The sequence below is a fragment of the Pecten maximus genome, chromosome 4 (assembly GCF_902652985.1).
Source record: "Pecten maximus chromosome 4, xPecMax1.1, whole genome shotgun sequence".
NCBI classification, from domain to species: Eukaryota; Metazoa; Mollusca; class Bivalvia; order Pectinida; family Pectinidae; genus Pecten; species Pecten maximus.
In genome coordinates, this window is record NC_047018.1 from 9,523,734 (window position 1) to 9,536,524 (window position 12,791).

A 12,791-nucleotide genomic window follows, 5' to 3' on the forward strand; every position below is an offset into this window, starting at 1 on the left:
ATGGACACAATAAAGATTGCTACAACATTTGACATAACTATTGATTAAACATTTTTCACTTTGACAAATCATCTACTAGGCTACTTGTTTATTGTCGTTGCTATTTGAGGTTATATTTGCATCTTTTCATCTTTTTCAGCGATAGTAAAATTCTCACAGGCTGAAAAGGGTATAAAAGTCAAATTTAGCCACGAGGAGAACAAGAATTACGAGGGAGAGGTGAAGCTAATGGTTAGACAAATGAAATCAAAATCAACTCAGTACCTTGGACAGGTCATCCTGAAAACTCCAACCAAGTTTCTGGCACAGGTCAAGTCACGCTTGGTCCACAAAGTTGATGCATCAGTTAAATTTGAGCTCACCGTTGATAAAATCACGAAAGTCCCCATCAAAATCAAAGGTATTGTTTACTAGGATATGAAAACACATTTCTATTGGTTAGCAATTGAGAAATTTTCATGTCAGTCAATGAAATTTTAAATTGATGTACTCAATTTCATTCTCTGTGGATTCATTACACCAAAACATAATAAATATATGGTAAACCTCCAGTCAACTTGAACATGCGGATAGTTTCGAACACATATTTCTTTCAATCAAATCAATAATTTTTCTAGCTAGTGTTGGTTAGAACTCTGGTTGTTTTTATAACCGACACTATTTTGTAAATTCCCAACTTGTCAAATGAAAAATGTTAAGTAAGATTTTTTTCTGCAAACTCCATTGAAAGCTCGCAATGATTGTCCCTTGTAAAATGACAAGACTTTGATCAAAAGACACGTTTAGGTTAATGGGTTGTATGTGTGATCATTGCAGTACGTCTGTGACAGAAAAAAAAAGTATATATGCCACATATTTTAGCTTTAATTCTGTTTTTTACATTGCAAAATACAGTACGAACAAGACAGCCGTTGGCAACTTTAGGTCCCAACAATGTAAAAATAACATGCAATATCGGTACTCCCGCTGTATGGCAAACTAAGAAATTATCTGTGTATTGTCAAATATAGTGTTAACTAAGCATTTTGATTATCTAATTGCGACTGGACATCTCGGCTGCCCTGTCAAGCTAAATGAGCTAGTGATAAGCATTAATGTTCAGTCAAAACAATCCACAGGTGTCCCAATTAGCGATTGATAATTTTGCAGGTATCAAATAAGTTTGGTAGATAATGCAACTGGGCAATTTAAAAGCAGAATGTTGATGTTCTAATGTAATTTTACCAACCTATATAACCTATTTTTACAGTAGCACTTTCGTAAATGTAACAGGTTATGTAGACTATGTTTTCAATGTATTAAACGGACCATTCATTACAATAATATATCAATAGTTTCTAACTTGTCACCATGGGTAGACTCAACATTTACGTCTCTAGCCTAATACAAGTAGGTTATTTGTAAGTCTAACTTTTGTGTCACAGAAAAAATGTGTATAACTTTTGTGTCACAGAAAAAATGTGTACTATTTTGGGGTCTACAGCTATACAGTGGCGAGTGACTGTCGTTTTACTTTTACAGATGTGCCATTGTTCTGGCCGTCGTTGTTACATATCAGATTTACATTGAATGTTTGTGTCTTGATATACTCTTTGCCGAGATTTTTGCCGATATTGACTTGGAGAGCTCGAACTCGCACTTATGTTCTGAAGCATAATTTTGTATAATTCGAACAGGTTCATCAATATTTAATTTGTTTGAATTGACTGAAGGTTTACCATATAATCAGAATTTTCACTATGAATTAGAAAGGTATATGAAGCTCAAGAAATACTCTTTTTATTATAGGTTTGGTGACAAAAATGACAAAGAAGCAGTTAAGAACATTTTACAAAGTATCAGGCACGCTACACTGGTCCAAAGAAAACTGATGGTAGAGTGAAATTTGATGTTGACAAGCGCCAAAATGCTATTTTCACGAACATTAAGCTTTCCTATAATTTCTTGAAGCTGATACAGGGAGCAAAGGACCAGTTGGACTTCAATGGAAAAGTTGTCCGCTCGTTAAAGGCAGTCCGGTCATATGAGTTAGCTACGTAAGTATTGAAAGTAATGGTCATTTGGAAAAAAATGTTGCTTTGATTTGCTAGACCAGGTATCCACCGGTTATTTCCTGGAACAAAATAATATAGTGTGTGTTACATTGCTTTGATTTGCTAGATCAGGTATGCACCTGTAAATTTCTTGAACAAAATAGCATGGTAAGCATTATGGGAAATACCTCAATAGATATACCTTAGTACTTGTATTAGTGAGTCTCTAGCTATGAGAAAGACATCAATGGAATATGTTCCCTAATTAATGCCCTGTCCCTTTCTAAATACAACTACTATTAGGGCATTTAAATGTGATCTGGACCTGTTTAGACTAGACTCATTAAACTATTGGTAGATTGGAATTTTAATTGTAATTTGTTCAGGCATCAAACTGTTGATCTATGGCAAAAAATCACCTTAAGAATTTCTCTTCACACTGCTAGCAAGTGTGATCTATTACACAATTTTGAAATACTATGTTTTGTTATCATTGAAACTCTGACACTCTGTGACTAAGTTACTGCAATTGTACATATTTTAGCGGTAATGTTATTTTAGTGCTTTTCGTACTTTCGTGCTTTTCGTCACTAAATTGTGATTGAGCTAACTACACTTCTATTAACTTTTTATATATAAAATAATTTTGGGCATGACATTTCGTCAATGTGGTAATCTTTTAAAATTTGGAAATGTGCGAAATTTGGGTCCGCCAAATAACGTATGTTTACAGTGTATTACTTTCATTTTCAGAAATTTCAAATCGAGTCGATTTGGTATTTACAACAACAAGATGAACATGAAGGGATCTTACCGACCTGGAAAACTTGCCGATGCTGTGCTGGTGTTTGATTATGGCAGGAATTATCTCAACAAAGACAACAAGAGAAGGGTCGCCTTCAACGCACAAACTAACTATAGGATTCGCAATGCTAATGTAGCAGTGGCTTACTCTTTCAGCTGTAATTATCCTTGGAAGGTAAATACAATTCTTTTTAGGAATCAGGGGCCCTGAGGGGTGGGGACCAAACAGGGGAAATATGAACCAAATTGGTTTAGAGGCTAGCGGGAGTCGGTAGGGAACATGTATGGCTTTGGCAATACCCAGTAAGCTTGCTTGCTATTGATATACTGACATTGGTCTCTGAAGCTATCTCTATCTCTATATCTCTGATAGCTATGCATGTTAACATTTCTTTAACAATAAAAACAACAAAACTTAGACTTTAAATGAATAAACATTTTGAAAATGTGTCATATGTTTCTTGTTTCAGTCTTTGCTCGTCACATTAGATGGTAACCATGTCCATGATGAAGAGAAGGTCAACTCCACTATGACATTAACACATAACACCAAACAGATGTTTGATGCAGCGATAATGTACAATGATGACAGCAATAAAGGAATTCCAAGCTACTCAGGGGAGATAGCAATGAACGTTGATGGTCGACCAATAGGTATAACTGCCAGAGTATCTGAAACCAGAGATCGGGAATATCAAGGTACTGTCAGTGTTCAACATGAAAAGAAAAAGATTACAACTTTAACAACTACCTACAGAGCACAAAGTGAGAGGGAGAAATCCTATGAGGTGGCGTCATCGTTGGAACTGTATGATGGCAAGCGAACTGAGGTGACGGCCATTTACACTCATCCCTCCAACACATCTCACAGAATAAACACTGGTATCCAGTGGTATGATGGAACATCCTTTACCAGCCAGGGGGCACTCAATCTGGACAAAGGAAGCCCGTTGGCAAGCCTGGCTTTTGCATTTGGATCCAACAACTACGCCATGTCTTTGAGTGGTGAGAACAAGCCTGGGTATCGACGTGTAGCCAGTAACATCCAGTACCCAAGCAGACGCATCGTCGTGGAGATGGGAGCTGGGATGAAGGCAAACAAGTACATGGTACTGGGAGATGTTCAGTGGGATGCAGACAACCATGCTGATAGTAGGGTCAAAGTTGAAGGCACATACAGGAATGAAGGTGTGCAGAACTTCGAGACTGGTGTACTTGTTCAAGTACCAGATCATCTGTATTCTGCATTCATTCGTCATTTGAGTACGACCAAATACAACACTGCTGTAGAATTTGCATGGGCCCCAACTAAAAAGATTGAAGCAGAATTTGAGTTTGAGGATAGCCTTCGTAAGTATCGCAGAGATATCAAAGCTATGGCTGGATTTTCAACTCCATTTGAAAAATTTGAAGAGATGAAAACGACATGGACTTACAACACAAACAAGAGACAGGTTTCGTCTTCACTTGCCTTCAAATATGCAAGAGGAAAAACACTGTCTCTATCAGTCACAGCAAAGAAACCAGTCACCATCAACTCAGTCAACCTAAAACTTATCCTAGGAACAGCTCACCCAAGAATTGGAGAGGCTTCTCTGACTGTTTCCCACCTACTCTCCAAGGACATGACCCATCACACAGCAGAGAGTACATTGGAATGGGGATCCGGACAACGTGCCTATATAGAAACAACATCTGACTACTCCTTGAGGAGGAAAACACGATCCTACAGGCGTGACATCGGGTTTGTTTCCAACATACCCACATGGGAGCTAGTCAAGCTCAACATCACCCATTTGGATGATTTCAGACAGTTTGACTCAAAGGCTGTCTATAACAGGAACAATGAAATCTATCACTACCATACGATTCATGATTTCACAATTACTGGCGGTCAGATACAAAACTCTGGCACTTTCAACATAACATCGCCTAAGGATAGTCTGCATTTGGTTTGGTCTCATGAAAACACTGATAGGAATATTGACAGTAGTGCAACCGTCTCCTGGAACAATGGCCAAAGGTTCTCCACATCTTTGTATGGAGACATCCAATACTCCCCTACAAAGCGGATCACAGGACGTTTTGATGCTGAAATACCTTCAACCCAAATTAATCGTATAAGAGCCAGGTTTGAACATGCTGATCGTCCAGGGAAGATTAATACAAGTGGTCACATCCATGCTGATGGAGAGAACATCATAACTGTGGAAGCCAACTATGGCAGACAGCTTGGTAGCGTTGATTATGACATGATGGCGACAAGTGTGTACATGTCACATGATTTTACCACCACTCTGAATACCAGACATGCAGTAATGCCATACACCGGACAACTGGAAATTGAATGGGAGCCGGAACAGAAAATTAACGTGGATGGAAACATGAATTTGATTCCTGATATGAGGAAATTTGATGGCACTATGACCTTAACCTCTCCCTTCAAATATGCTAGACACGTAATTGTTGAGGCCTCTCACAAATTGGAAGGATTAGAATGGGTAGCAGCCACTGATGTTGAATTTGCACCCCAGAGAAAGTTTACATCAGAGGTGAGGTACCGTGTGGATGAGCTTATCAAGTTAGGACGATTTACTCTGACTACACCTATTGCTGAGATTTCAAGATTAGACACTGGAATACAGTTTAGTGGACATCCACAGGACTTTGCTGCAGTCGGTAGTCTTGAAGTCATACCATGGGTACCAAGACATGAACTTTCCACCAACTGGTTGTTGAACGAGTTACAGCTAAAAGGAGACTTTAATTTTAAAAGTCCTGCCTATAGCTATGCAAATGCTCAAGTTTCCAGTTCTATGGTAGGTACATCTAGGACGAGTAATGTAGCCTTGGAGTATATAGACCAGCAAAGCATGCGACCTCAGAAGATGACCCTAGTGTCAGACTACACAATTCAGGATAACATCATTGATGGAACCATCAATTTTGTCTGTCCCTACACCCAACCCATCATTGTTCAATTCACACAGACTGGAGACTTCCACGATTTCAACCAGAGGTCTACAATTAGATACAATAGAAATAAAGAGATTGTTTCTAACTTGGAATTTGGTGACAATCCAAACATTTTTGGAAAGTTGACTTTGAATACCCCATACAGAGGAACAGAAAATGTTGAGGTAGGTTTTGTCCATGATGGAACGGAATGGCAGAAGTTTAAGACCGAGGCTGTGTATGGTACAAATGGCAAGAAGATCGTAATGGAAGCTGGACTGAATGTCTTGGATGCCCTCAATGGAAAAGTTGCAATAAGGAGTCCTTTCCCAGCTTTACAGATAGCACAAATGTCTTTCAGTCATGATTCGGATCGTACTACACTTACTACCCATGGAGACATGATCTTCAATGAATATGTAGTTGAAGAGGACTTGAGTCTTCGTCATGATTCAACTGTTACAATAGGATCATTCAGTGTAAGGTCACCTATACCTCGTGCAGAAGAACTCCGATTTACCTTCAGCAAAGATGGAATTCCTACCAAATTCATGGTTCATGGAGAAGCATTTAGAAATTCAGACAAAGTGGAAGTTGATATCAATTTTGAACACAATGATAGAACCACCTCTGGTACCATTTCAGGCAGAACAAACTTGAATGATATTGAAGATGTGACCTTGACATTCAGTAGAGAAGGACAGCTCACTGACTTTACTGCAGAGAATTCAATCAGGTACGGAGAACATAAAGTAGATTCCTTGGTGGGATTTTCCCACAATGACCATGTGACAACCGGTAGGATCGTGAGTCGAGGCTTCATTACTCTGTTTATTGAAAGCAATGATGAGGATGTCACTGTATCGTTTTCAAGGAAAGGATCTTTGTTGAACTTCCAAAATCAGGGAATGGTGATGATTGGCCAAAGAAAGTATGAAAGTAGGGTTGAATTTGCTCACAACCAAGAGGAAACAACAGGTAAATGGATTATCCCCATCCCTAAAGGAGACAGCATTGAAATAGCAACTGTTACCTTCAGTAGGCAGGGTCAACTCAATGATATAGCAGCTCATGGAAAAGTTGTATATGAACAGAAGAAAGTGGAAATTAGATCAAGCTTTGCCCTGACTGATGACGATAATATAAACGGCAGATTTAACCTAGAGAGTAGTTTCCCTGATGTGAAACCCCTGAGGTTGAGTTTCTCCAAAGAAGGTTCCCTTCCATCAAACTTCAGGACACAAGGCCTATACATGTATGACCAGCAATCATTTGAGTCTGAAGCTGTGCTATCTATGGATGATAATTCTCTGACAAGCAAATTTCAGATGACTAGCAATGCTCCAGGCGTTAAAGATATTACAGTCACTTTGACAAAGCAGGGTACACTAGCTGAAGGTGTTCAGTCGGAGTTACTTTTCGTGATGGGTGAGGATGGCAGGATAGGATCCAAATTAGAATATTCTCATTCGGAGTCGAGAACCACAGGGAAATTTGAATATGAAGGGTTTAAGTCAATAGCACTATCCTTCTCAAGAGCTGGAGTATTGTTGGATTTACATCTACAAGCTATGGGAAAGTTTGATCAGCATAGCCTTCAGTCTGAATGGCTTTTCCAGCATGGTGATACTGAAACAAGAGGAAAATTAAGCACAAGCAATACCTTCTTACAGAAAAAGTCAATGGAAATTGTTTTCTACAGGACAGGCACTTTGGAAAATTTAAAAGCAGGTGGAAAATTTGTATGTGATGATGATAGCTTTGATGCAACAATTGGATTTTCCCATGATGAAACAACCACAATGGGTTTGTTTAATACCACAAGTACATTGGAGCAAGTGAAAGACCTGAGAGTTTCCATCACTAGAACAGCTAATCGCAGGGTCGACTCTGTTACAGGAGAAGCTGTGTATGGAACACTCTCTTATACTGCAAATTTGGACAAAAAAACAACTGGAGATGATATTTTAGTGACCGGAACTATTACCAATCCTCACACGGAAGACATCACATTTACCATTGATCATAATTCCCGCAGAAAAGGATTCACTTCAACCCTTACTGGAAACATGGGAGATAGCAATAGTCTCCTGTCTACGGCAGAGTTCACTCACAGGGGCAATGTTCTGACATTTGTTGGGAAAAACGTACTCATAGTCGATGGCGAAAATACTTGGACTGAGAAATATACACTCAACCATAAAGGAGAGCCTACAGATTTCAAAACAAAGGCTGTTTATGTTTATAATAATAAGGAGTTTGATGCAACGTTAACCGTGAGGGCTCCTTCTGTAGACAATGCTGTTTTGGAACTTGTAGCTACCACACCCTTTGATGATTACAGGAATTTATTATTAACATTTGGAAACGTGAAAAATGGTCCAACCCACAGCAGCTCTCTTGACATAACCTATGGCAGTAACACCATATCAGCAACTTCTACTGTTGATATTGAATCTCCTCAGAAAACAGTAAATGTGCAGTTCACTTCTCCATATGAAGGTGCAGAATCTGGCAGCTTAGGGATCACTCACAGAGGAGAAAGCATGAGTGACTTTGAGACCATTGCTATTCTTACTGCCTCAAGTTTGACTACACCAGCTCGGGGTGAAGTAATGTTGAACTACAACACATTAACTGATATTGAAGCCTCGACCAAGCTCATTTATGAGGACTTGAACAGACAGGCAGACTTTATGCTTCAGCTCCAGGATATGCAGTTTGCTACTCGTGTCAATCTCCAATCTCAGGCAAAGTCCATTAACCTAGAATCTAGTGGAAACTTACACATTTCCCCTGTGCAAAATTCACAAACTGATCATGATATAGACATTCAGTTTAAAGCAAAACTGTTAACTCCTTTTGAACACATCAGAAATGCAGATTTGCAGTATGTCAAGATTGATTCAATGCAGAGTGACCATAAATCTGGGATGGAAAATATTCTTGTCAGACACAATGATTTGACTTACTATAGGAAATTATCGACATTTGAATACCAGAATGGCCTTATCAACCAGTCTGTGTCAGAGTTCAGTGATGCCATAGCCTGGGGATATAGCTACAAAATACTTTTTGATCTTCCACTGACATCTCTCAACTTTGAATCAACAGCAAGTTCCGATTTGACATCTCCAGACAGTAGCTATCGGATGGTGGGCAATGCTGTTGTAGAGAGGAATGGTGACATCATTGAGTCAGTTGAAACAGATCTTCAGGGTATTCACTCGTCTCGCACTGTTGCATTGAGAGGGGGCTGGACCAAGAAGTTCCCTGTATTGCCAAACCATATGGAGGTCAGCTGGGATGAAAACAAGGGACAAAAAGCTGGATATAATATTAAGTGGGGAAAAGTAAACCGGCTGGTGAAGTTTATGTCTCCCGTAAGGTCGATGGAACTGAGAGGTAGACTTGTTGAGAAACAACCAACAAAGATCCGTGAGTACGAGTTATTCTGGGATGCAGAAAAAGACAGAAACCAACGAGCTAGTGTAAGGATGGAAACAGCACCTGACCAGCGGAAAACTGTCCGATTGGGGCTCAACATTCCTACAAATAATGGAATAAAAGTAAGATTGAATAGAGTATTTTATTGAATTCTATATGATCAAGCAGTGAGCTAAACTGATAATTGATTTACAGAAACTGAATTGAATGATTTAACAATATAAATATTAAAATATATAATATTGTACATGTGAAATTTTGCGATTTCCGAATTGAGTTTCTCCTGGTATTTGTTTACATATTTTGGATTATTTCCAATTCATTAACTGTAGTAACTAGTTTAATGGTCTTTTTAACATACTAAACATAATTTTTCAGGAGTTTTCTGTGGTGAGTGAGTTTGCTCGACAAGACAATGGTCACTATAACAGTAGAACAGAGCTGTCTTACTCCACCGACCCTTCCAAGACCATAGTACTGACCTCTAGGTATGATGACCTGTCCCGAGGAGATACTAATAACTGCAGCTTGACCATCGGTCTTAGTCATGCCCACTCTCACATGGATGTTTCAGCTACTAGTCACATCGGGTCTGGTCCCACAAGGCGGTCAGCTGGTATAAGTCTGTCAACGTCTACCACACAGAGACAAATTAGGAACCTGTTCCTGATGGGGGAGATTGACACACTGCGCAAACACATGAGCGTCATGGTAAGGCTACAAGCAGGAATAATTATTTAAAGACCAGCCAATGTTTAAATGAAGTTACACTTCAAAAGTAAAAAGTAATCTGTCACATATGATACTCGATTGATAACATTGCCAGTGTTGTTTTCACTTTCTCTGTCCAAGATTCCCGTTTCTTTTTACTGTCGTGATCGTTTGTGTGCTTGGCATCAAAGGCAGTATACAAAGCCATATACAAACGTTGAATCAACCATGATTGACATGCTTCAAAACCATGTGTCCTCAGCTTAATTGGTTTTAATTACTCTGTAATTGTTAATTTATCATGGTAGTGTCACCCTTGCAGTTAGTAAAGTATGAGAATTTTGTTACGGTCTGTGAGCAGGTCGTTAACTGACCAATGCCCCACATATATTCCTTCCACTAGCCAGCAAGTGTTATCTGTCTTAGGCATAAGTATATCTAACAAGGTGAATTGGGGCTTTATACAGGGTTATCAGGACAGGTCCCTAGAAATCGGGAGTATTTTTTATCAAAATGATTGGGGGACGGAGCAGGGAGTCTGAAATCAGGAATGTTGGCAATGCAAGCATGTTGTTATTTGTGAACTTGCATTTTAATGTCATATGATGTTAGTTGAATTCAGCTAAGATCAGTAGCATTGTTAGGTCATTAGATTTGGCATGTATTACTAAACAGTTTCATTTGTGCCCATAGGCAATCGGTCCTACCAAGTCTGTTGGATTGACTGGGGAAGTCAGGGATTCACCTTACAGACTCGCTCTCCGTAGTACACATGATGCAGAAAACTTGATCGATGCTGAAGTGTCCTATGATGAGCAGAATAAAGCCCTGAACATGCAGATGAAATATGATTCAGGTGAGAATCAAGTGTTGTAGTTATACAGATGTTTGAATAAAGTCTGACTAGGAATCTAAAGTCTACATCATAAATCAATTAACAAAATATTCTCATCAAAGATATGATATCTATAACACCACATGAGTTGATTGTGCCATTTCACACCATGTAACTTGAAATTTCCTTTTAGCTTTCACAAGGACTATATGGAGATACTTAATTCTCAAGAGTACAATAATACAATTCCCAGTACTCCCTACTGTTTAGAATCCTATTGGAAAGTTTTATCATGGTTGTTGTCGTAAACTTATTTGAAAATATTCTATTCCCTGTGCGATATGAAGTCGGACGTGGTTGATACTTGTTGATATGTACAATGATTCTGTTGTCACCACCCTCTCATTAGAGCTTGTGAGATTTGTCATGATGAAGCAAAAGATGCTTAATAGTTTTGTTAATGTTTTGCCCTTGTTTAATTGATTTTGTGTATGACTTTATTATGTTGGTATTGTTTGTTGTTATTGTCTGATAATCACTGGTTTATTTGGACTAAATGATACACATGTCTTCAAGAGACAAAGTCACAAGAGCACCTTTATGTCCGATTCATTTCTCTTGTTGATTACAAACAAATGTGTTTTCAATATATCTAATATAGAGGTAAAATTTTCACAATAATACATGTACATTACAGATGTTTCTCTCACTGTATGTGATACATATATGTAGCATCTACAGTTCCACATAAATCAATTGAAAGAATCATGTCTATAGCAACAAGATTTCATATAATATAGTTGGATCATTGGATAATGACAAAAATACAGTTTTGGAATACATTTGTTCTTCGATCTAATTTTGTGCAGAAGACATGATTTTTTTTGTTGAATATTAAGAACCTGATGTTTAAAAATAGTCCTTAGAATTCTTGCCTCTTGTGATGCAGTTCTGTAGTGTAATACTTGTTTTACAATATGCTTTGGTTTAAAATGAACACTTGTGTTATTCAGAACATCCAAACAATGTGCTGCACCTGATGACCCAGTATCCAAACAACATGGACTTCTCTGCAGAGATGTATCGTACTGGTGACTTCCCCAGGGTGTCCGAATCCCTGATCAAACTACATCTAAAGAGCTCTCGTCTGCTCCACACGAAAGTCCAGTGGAGACCAGAAATGGTGTCTGATCTCATGGTGGGTGGTACATTTATGATAACAAAATATTTGTCTTGCTTGTGTTAATCCTACAAATAACTTTTTGTCTTTTTGTCTTGATTTAATCTTTTTGTCTTTAAATGAACCAGTTTTTATGCCTCCAGTATACACCAGCATACCATCATTAAAGTTCTGTCGGGTTGGCACATTTATGCTGTCATATTCATTCATGACAAAAAGCTACTGGTACAGTAAGTTCTTTCTTTGAATATTAACGGTTCTAAAATGTAAATAAAATTATAAGGTTTTACTCTGATCTATTTCCTGTTAGGGTTACATTGCTAACACACTCCAGAAGTATGGAAATGAAGTGAACACAGTGCTAGCTGAAATGTCCCAGCAGATGGGAGATGAGCTGGAAGGCCGATACAACTCTCTTAGCAATGAGATCACAGTGGAACTAGAACCTGTTGCTCAACAGTATGCTGAAGAAATTGAGGCAATGAATGTACAACTGCGCAAGATAAAACAGAATATGAACAAGATGTACCGAAACAACAACCTGTATCTGCGTGATATGAACGAACAACTAGAAGGCAGTATTCATACATTCCTGTGAGTTGTGTACCTGTGCCACCATCTTACCTGACCTTACTCTAAATTTCCATCTGTTTTTTATAAATAATTCGATTATTTTGACAAAGTCTGATATACTGACATTGGCAAAGTTTCCTGAGAAATGTAAACTGCTCTAGGTAGAGATTGAACCAATCACCTCATATCATCAGCTAATGTAGCAGTAGTGTAATGCTCTACTGAATAACTATTGTAGCACCTAATTTGGATA

The 12,791-nt window shown here is 38.4% G+C and overlaps 1 protein-coding gene across 1 annotated transcript in view; it reads left to right on the forward strand.

Moving 5' to 3' along the window:
• The window catches only part of LOC117325169, a 47,879-nt gene that overhangs the window by 25,764 nt on the left and 9,324 nt on the right, over positions 1–12,791 (forward strand). The window contains 9 exon segments of the mRNA XM_033881156.1: positions 140–400; positions 1,789–1,866; positions 1,868–2,036; positions 2,787–3,012; positions 3,308–9,361; positions 9,618–9,950; positions 10,644–10,806; positions 11,799–11,983; positions 12,276–12,559. Coding sequence (XP_033737047.1) covers positions 140–400; positions 1,789–1,866; positions 1,868–2,036; positions 2,787–3,012; positions 3,308–9,361; positions 9,618–9,950; positions 10,644–10,806; positions 11,799–11,983; positions 12,276–12,559 — 7,753 coding nt within the window.